This window comes from Monodelphis domestica, chromosome 3 (assembly GCF_027887165.1).
Source record: "Monodelphis domestica isolate mMonDom1 chromosome 3, mMonDom1.pri, whole genome shotgun sequence".
Taxonomy (NCBI): Eukaryota; Metazoa; Chordata; class Mammalia; order Didelphimorphia; family Didelphidae; genus Monodelphis; species Monodelphis domestica.
This window is the reverse complement of record NC_077229.1, coordinates 233,867,798-233,876,507: the sequence shown is the minus strand read 5'-3', so window position 1 is coordinate 233,876,507 and position 8,710 is coordinate 233,867,798. Positions and strand designations below refer to the sequence as shown.

The 8,710-nt window shown below is 41.1% G+C and overlaps 1 protein-coding gene across 2 annotated transcripts in view; it reads right to left on the bottom strand.

Annotated features, from left to right (window-relative positions):
• Window positions 1-4,906, bottom strand: part of DIPK1C (divergent protein kinase domain 1C) — a 41,988-nt gene extending 37,082 nt beyond the window's left edge. Inside the window, exon 1 of one of the 2 annotated variants that reach the window (XM_001373632.4) lies at window positions 4,119-4,906. In XM_001373632.4, coding sequence (XP_001373669.2) covers window positions 4,119-4,301 — 183 coding nt within the window. In that variant the 5' untranslated portion in view covers window positions 4,302-4,906. The remainder of the gene's footprint in view (window positions 1-4,118) is intronic. The other variant, XM_007487794.2, reaches the window with a different exon arrangement.
• Between the last annotated feature and the right edge of the window lie 3,804 nt (window positions 4,907-8,710).

Here is an 8,710-nt window from a genome sequence, read left to right as displayed (position 1 = left end):
CCTCAAAGAATTTACATTCTACCAGATTTTCAACTAGAAGGGACGATAGAATTCATCTAGTCTAACCTAATTTTACAGTCAAGGAAACCAAACCGATCCAGAAACTTGTCCAAAATAAAAAAAGGCATGAGTGACAGACCCTCTGACTGAACGGAATGTTTCTGGCTGCCACTCAGTTCTTTAGGATTTGATTAACCCCGTCATTGAAGTACAGTTATCTTCTTTTTATTTATCTTATATCTATCTATTATCTTACTTAAATGGCAGTAACTCTTGGGCAGCTAGATAGAGTGCTTGACCTGGAGTCAGAAAGACTCACCTTTCTGAGTTCAAATGTGACCTCAGACACTTACCTGGACAAGTCACTTAAATCCTGTTTGCCTCAGTTTCCTCATCTGCAAAATGAGCTGGAGAAGGAAATGGCAAAATCCCATGTAGGGTCATAAAGAGTTGGATATGACCAAACAACAAAATTTGTACAAGACAAACTCTGAACAAGGATTTTTGTGCAGATCAAAGGAGACAGCTCCCTCAGACACTTCCTAGCTGTGTGGCCCTGAGCAAGTCACTGCCTAGCTCTTACTGCTCTCCTGCACAATATTGATTCTAAGACGGAAAATAAGAGTTTGAAAAAAAAAAGATTAAACGAGATCATGTATTTAAAGCTCTTTTTAAACCCAAAGGCACTCTATTAATGTCAAATAAACAAGCCTTTCTTATTTATCTTCATTTCCCTTAATCATAACTCATATCACAGAGCACACTTTGGGTCCACAAAGCCTGTTATATATGTTATCTCATATAATGTAAACATAATTACTACTGCTTAACAATTGAAGAAAATGTGCACAAGATTAGGTAGGTGACTTACTCACAGTCACACAAATAGTGTCAGAGCTCGGACTCAAAACCCAACCTTTGGATCCCAAATTGTACTCTCCACCAAAGCAGGCTGACTTCCTATGTTCCTCGTCCATACAAAGTGCTTCATATTTGCTGAACAGAATTGAGTCTGGCAGAGAAGGAGCTTCCCTGGCCCATTTCCTTCAGGTCTCTAATTTTGCTCTTTGCCTATTAATGCCCACCTCCAGGCCTGTTTATCCTGCTACTGTGCTTGATAATCCTACTGTCACACTCTCTCATCCACATGCTCCTCCAAGAAATACCACCTGCAGCGCTTGTTATAGACAGAATACAAGGAGAGGCTTCCCACTGGGAGACATTTATCATAATTCTGTTGGGCTCAGCCAGGAAGAGGTTTCTTTTTGGCTCAGCCAGTAGGGCTGTTGCTTATGCACTGTGGTGTTCAGAGGGAAAGCTAATGAGAATCTGGAGGCAAGTCAGAAAAATAACAACCGCTTTTATTATGAAGTATAAGAGCTAAACTGAGCTGAATTGAAAACTGCTTGGGGAGTCCAGGAACTGAGAGATTCAATCTAATCAGGGTCCACAGAAGCGACAACCAACTAGCTCTTCTGGGCTTTTGAATGTTCTGAGGGGAGGACATTAGGGCTTAGAGTAACTTAAAACTGTTTAAAAGAAAATCTAATCTAAAGGCACGGGGAGGATTCCCAAGAGCCAGTGCAGAGTGGAATAATTGTGAGAGGAATAAATTTTGATTTATGAAGACCAACTGACACAACCAGTATTGCTCAACTAACTTTGGCGTAAATGTCAGTTCAGGTGAGAGCAGGTCTGCCTGTCTTTGAATCTACATCAAATAAATTCTGGGGAAGGTAACTCTGGGGTTTTACAATTGCCCTATTGTCAGTAGGGAATATTTAGCACCTCAGCAGGCAGAGAACGGATCTTTTCAGCTCTATGTCAGAGCAGTTAGAAAAAATCCAATAGGGTTGCCATTTAAGATAAATTGATAGAGCTCCTGAGCATAATTAGTCTTCATTTATTACATGGAACTCTGGAAAATTAATGATTATCAATTACTTGACTTCATAATGGATTATTTAGTTTCCATTAGGCTTCATTCCACTTAACTGAAGCTAGCTTTCCATTTAATCTATGCACTTAAAATTTTTTTTTAACTTATTTTTCAAAAGCTGCTTCAGAAAGACTCTTAGTTTTTGTTTAGTGGTGTAAAGGAACTGACGGGGGGAAGAAGGATAAGAATGAAGGGATGAGAAAGATGAGTAAGTCTGGAAACGTGAGAGAAAAGTGTAAATGGAATAAGAAAATGAGTGGGCATAGAGTTTAGGGAAACTCAGGAGCTCTGGGGCAGAGATCATGCATGGCACAAATGAATTTACATAAGAAAGGGCACTATGTAAACAAGAAGGAGCGCTTCACCAACATATGGCTTATTCATCAAGTCTGATTCAATTCAAGAATGTTATTTATTTAATCTGAGCATTTTCATATGTAATTTGTTTCCTTCATTTTTTCCAGTTAATTGCATATATGCATACATTCTTATGAATATTTTATCTCCAAAGCATTGTTTCCATCTTTTGGTGAGGAAGCAAACATCACTGCACCCTGAAGCTGAAACTTCAATCTATTTCTTAAAGGTTGATAGGAGGAAATAAAGAAAAAAGTGATAGTTCCTAAGGGTAACAGTTACCTATGCACTTTTCTGAAGTGAATATTCACTCAACAAACACTTAAACAACAGTTGTCACTATCCTCTTCTATCTCCCTTCTAAAGGGGTCTATCCCTTCACTATCATCATCGTTTTATTTGTTTAATATTCTGAATAAAATGGAAGGAGTAAAAAATTAGGAACATTTTGAATCAGCCAAAGATAACATCTTATTTTAATAGCAACTGCGGATTTCTGTTCTGCCAGCAGATGCCAGTTTTAACTAATTGTCTCACCTTTGCTACTATATCTTTTTAATCCATTAGAAGATTTTTTAATTGTTTAGTCTAAGCACTTAAGCTCTCTATCTTATTTAATTGCCAGTAACTGCTGTCTAAGAAGAGTAAAGGAAACAAAGGAGTTTGGGAAGAAAGAGCTTCCCTGAGCTATTCTCTTGACTCAGCTCTTCTGCTTCTTTGCCTTCTGATAGAAAGCAATCAGACCTTAGCCTTGGTGCTCTGAGGCTCACACAGACAGGAATCGTGTTAGTTTCTAGAACTCTATGTGCCCTGTGCTTAATGGGAGGAATCATCTGAAGGTCAAATTGAATGGACTGCAGGAGAAAAATAGAGCAGTTGAAATAAAAGACAAAATGGTAGATGGAGGTTAAATATTTTTGAATTTCTCAACAGAGAAAAAGAAATCCATTACAAATACACCACCTCCAAGTTATGAACTTCTTTGCTTCTGCTCTCCTATACGTTCTAGGTGGCTAGGCACTCCACTTTATTCTGACCTGCCTTCACATGAAGCTTTTATGAAATCTGGGCTCAAATCCTTGCTTTTACTTGCATTTACTAGGTGGGTGACTACGGCCAAGTCAATGCATCTCAGTTTCCTTATCTGTAAAGTTGGCACCAATTCCTGTACTCACTAGCCAACTCTCAAGGTTTTTGGAGGAAAGCACTTCGCAAACTTCTTTAAGCATTATCCAAATGAGAGTTGTAATCATTGGGGATGCTGCCAATTACTAGATATGCTGAAATCTCTTCAAAAGGCATATCAGATCTAGTTTTACAATGAATCCTGATTTACAATGAAGGCACAAGGCATAAGGAAAATAGCAATTTGTCCACACCTGTATCCTATCCATGCTACATGCAGGCTATATCTACATTCAGTGCTCAAGTAAGCACAATTGTTTTCACACCTGCTTTCTAAATCCTATTTGTGTGGATGGGGTGGGTGTCTTCTATATATTATGTTTGTGAAATGAGCAGCAAGAGCCCTGTTTGAGGAGCTTGCCATACTATTTTCTCCCCCTTGATGGAACAGAGTAAGGTGAGCCATAGGCGCCCCTGGGGATGAAAGAGATGGAACTGAATCCAAAGTCAAAAATTCAAGGCTCCTATCCCTGGAGTTTAACACTCAGCAGATCCTCATCTAGTGGCTCTCCCCCTCTTCCAGCCATCCCATCCTGAGGCGCTCGCGCTCCCAGGAGAGGGTGGCAGGGAGTGAGCAAAGTGGATGGATGCAGAGGAAAATAGGATGGGGACAGAAGGGGGTCAAGACAGGACATACCAGCCCAGCCAGGATCCTCCGGCTCTTTTCGTCTGTGCAGCGCTCAGAAAAGACGCTCCTGTGGACTTGAAGGAAAAGTGTGGCCACTAGCACCCAGCAAACGGTCCAGAAGAGAACGAAGAGGATGGTGCAGCGTCTACTGAGCTTCCACCTCAGCCTCCGGATGCCCATGGGGACCTTCATTATGCACCCTCCGGGCCTTCCCTTTTCTCCTTCACTCTATCACTTTAGCGGGTCTGCAGGCACCGTGCCCCTTGGGCCAGAGATTATAGGAAAATCATTAAGAGTCAGGGATACTAGTCCCTGCGCAGAGGCTTCCAGGCTCCAGCCCCCGGGCTCAGTAGGGGAGCAGCAATAATGGGGTGCATCTGCCAAAATGCAAGCCCCTGAGCTGCCTGATTGGCCTGGTCCGTAGGAAGTGATTGGGGGTACCCACGGTGCACTAGGAGACCCGGCTGCGGCGACAGCAGCAGCAGCAGCTGCAGCATCTCCGCGGGCTGGGGCTGGATGCAGCTCCTCATTGGAGCCCCCAGGGTAAAAAAGAGAGTCCTGCTGCCTTTGCTTTTCCTAGCCAACTCTCCCGCCCTAGTACAAGGACTGTTTCTCCCCCCCACTTCCCTCCTCACTCTCTCCACTCTCCCTCTCTCTCTCTCGCACTTCTTTCTTCCTTTTTCCCTCTCCGTCTCTTTTTATCTCCCTCTTTATCTCTGCCCCTCTCTCTCCTGCTACTTCTCTTCTTTCCTCCCTCCTTATCCTTCTCTCTCGTTCCCTCTCTTTTCCCTTTCCTTCCCCCCCCCCTTTCCTTCTCCCAATATGCACGCTTCCCTCCCTCCCCCACTTTCACTGCCGCTTCCCCCAGTTCTCCGAAAGACTGCAATCTCCTTTGAAATAGAAACCATGTCGTTTCTTCTTTTGGCTACAGCTTCCAGTATCGACCTCTTCTAGGATAGTTATTAGACAAGTTTTTCTTTTCACAGTCTCCTGCGCAACCTCCGACATCCCTATGACCATCTACCTCCTCTTCCTGCGGTTCCTTTTCATTAAGATCCCACTAGAGAATAGGAAAAAAGAAGCAGAAACTCTGGGCTCCCGGGCTCATCCCTCTGCTTTCTTTATCTCTCTCTGCTGTCTAATTCTCGGGAGGTAGCAGCCCTGGGCAGTGTAGAGAACCGGGGCCCCTGGCTTCCCGAATCTTTAGAAGAAAGCGGAGTTCTAGGCGATGGAATGATTTACCCGCTCTGGACAGGGATGGAAGGCTGCGTGGGGAGAAGGACCAGGGCTGTTGGGAAAGAATATTGTAGCCATTCTCATGCTAGCATCACTACAAAGAGAGCAAAAGTCAGGTTATTTTCTGGAGCTAAGAAGCTGAATGCGCGGTAGCACTTACTACATTTCAGTCTCCCATTTAAAATTTTATTCCCTGAGGTCTAGAAACTCATGCTTTCCTTTTAAAATCCCAACAGAGGTAAGACGGGCGCCTGAGTGACCCAAACTAAGATACGGAACTCGGTTCTTGGAAAGACCTTGCTTCTCCTTAACCCCCCTACCCAAGCATGCCCCTCCCGGAAAGTAATGTGATTGGGTTTAAAGGGGCTACACGCCCTGGGTGGTGCTGGTGAATAATAATGGAAAGATTGAAAATGTTACAGAAAAAGCCTGGAGCTAGGGAGTCAAAGAAAACAAATAGTTTCCCTCGAAAGGGGCCTCAAGGCTAAAGTATAACTATTCATCACCAGACTGCCTCTATGGTATTGTACTTAGCTTCTTGGTCCACAGCGGACTTCTCTGCAGCTATATAGTACTGTGAATGGAGTGCAGGACCTGGAGTCCGGCTTATTTTCCTGAGTTCGTGTCTGGCCTCATTTGTTTGCTAGTTGTGTGACCCTAGGCAAGTCACTTAACTCTGCCTCAGTTTCCTCATCTGTAAAATGAGCTGGAGAAAGAAATGGCAAACCATTCCAGTATTTTTGCCAAGAAACCCCAAATGGGGTCACAAAGAGGCAGACAGGACTGAACAGCAACGATCACAAAGGTCTCTCAGCACCATCAAGTTCGGTAGAGTTGCAAAACGATCCAGACAGGACAAAGTCCTTTAGGCATTCTGCTGGTGAAGTGTGAATGCCTAGCCTTGAAATATTCCCTCTGTGTACTGCTCCGGATGCCTGAAGAGCCTTCTCACCTTGTTCTGGAGGTTTCAAAAGCTATGCAAACTGAATAAGAATACTAGAGAGTTCTAGAAAGAAAGACTTACACTACCCAGATGTCCCTTCCTAAGGGTTCAGCCCAGCCCAGATTCTAGAGACTCCATACCAGAGGTTGATGACCAAGCAATGAATTTGTCCCTGCCCTTGAAAGTCAACGGGCTCAGGATCTTTATTTACTTAAGAGGGTGTCTACACTGAAATGAAGGATCTTTGTATATATACTCCTGTAGGAAAAGCAATAAGACACCTGTAAAATTTCCAACAATCGAGATATCACTTTCATTGACAAGGCACTCCTTCAGTGTTTGTATTTTCTTTGTCCACCAGAATCAGGGTAATTTTATTTCAGCTTTACCTCATGGTTGGAACACTTCAAAAATGTATTTATTAAATCAAAATGAGTAATTTCTAAACAAAGTAAGGACCTTTAGGGGGACATCATTAAATAAAAGCAAAAGAAACATGCAAAGTATCTAATACCAAATCTTTTAATAGTGGAGAATGGCTATTTAAACAAATGAATAGTCGAAACCCTGCATGTGGGCCAACTGGAGAATTTCATGCCCTGTGGCTAACTCTCTTCTCACTCTTACAAATTAATCTGTGAATTTTTTTTTAATGTGATTTAGTTGATGAGTTAAAATGGGCAACTGGGGAGCTTTCATTATTCCCAATTTCATTGTTCCAAAATGTTTGCCACAGAGCCAAGGAGACCATCACAGTACACTGTTTCATGGAGCACTAGTTTTAAAATTCCTGCATTCATTGATTTATTTGACTTCCTACAGTGCTTTCTAACTAAGAAAAATTGAAGCAGAAAAAGACCCAGGCTGAGTAGACAGTCTTTAAAAATAAAAGCTTTCAGACATAAATTTTGACACTTCCATAAATACAATTAACATTAGCATTATTTCACATATCTATTATGTTATATTTTTGTAAAGTTCTTTACACTTCAAAAATCACAATTCCTTCAGTATTATTTAAGAATATGACAGCAAAGGGGACAGCTGGGTGGCTCAGTGGATTGAGAGCCAAGCCTAGAGATGGGCAGTTCAAATCTGACCTCAGACACTTCTTAGCTGTGTGACCCTGGACAAGTCACTTAACCCCCATTGCTTAGCCCTTACTGCTCTTCTGCCTTGAAACCAATACACAGTATTGATTCTAAGACAGAAAGTAAGGGTTAAAAAAAAAAGAAGAAGAAGAATAGGTCAGCATGCTCTAGAAGCTACATCATTAAGAAAAAAAATCTCCAAATTCCTGGAATAAATTTAATATCTAATCTCTTTGAAAATTTTTGAGGAAAAAAGACACATTTGAATTTGGGGTTTAAATATCAATGAAAAATGAATTAGTCTTATCTTCAGTTAATCTCTGCTTGAATATCAATCAAACCAGGACATGGTTTGGCATAATTCAGAGTGATTGGCAGCCTCTCTTTGGACCTGGCAGAGAAAGCTGCTCCAGGTCAGGATTAAGTGTATTGGCAGAGTTGCAAGAGGGAATTTGGCCCAGTGCCTGCCCCTTAGATGGAGTTAATACTATTAGCTCTCCATTCAGGAATAATTTCTTCAGAAATTAAAACCTGAGAACCACTTTCTCTTATTATCTTACCTGAAACTAATGAAAATTGAAGATAAATGATTTAAGTAAGGCTGAATACATTAATCCTTACATCTATGATGTTTAATTTCATTCATAGAAATTTTAAGACTTGCCACTGAATGGGGTAAGTCTCCTCTTTTGGAGGAAATGTAAATTCAACTCTATTTTTCATAGAGCAGAAGAGTGAAAAATACATACAAGTCACTACAATGTTCTCTTTTCCAGTGACATATTACATGCCATTGAGTTTGCAAGTCTTTCAAAATAGAGAACAATCAAGAACACTGTGTTGTTGTATTTTGTTTTTGTTTTTAAACTAAATAACTGAATGCTCACAAAGGAATAGGAATACCAGCTTTTCTGTGGAAAGACCAGGAAACTCAGCACCCTTGGGAATTTAGCTTTAGAAAGTAGATTTAGCACATAAATATATCTTTGTGATTTCCTGAGGCTAAGTTGAGCAATCCAAACACATCATAAGAACTGGAATATGTTTGAACATATCCTGGAGGTTCTGAACTCATCACTAAGCAGCTGGATGTCTTGTTTATGTGACATGTATATGTGAAAATAGAAGTCTATAGTTTTTCTAATTGCTACAATATTTGAAAGGTGTTCTTAATCAAATGTTATATCCAATTCTGCTCTTTTCTCAGAATAAATATTCTGACAAAACTTGATTTGGCTCAAAGGTACTTCAGAAAGCATGCAAACTATTATTGTTATTTCTTAATTGTTTTTAGAACCTAATGAGGTAGGTTGTACAAGTATCATTAACCT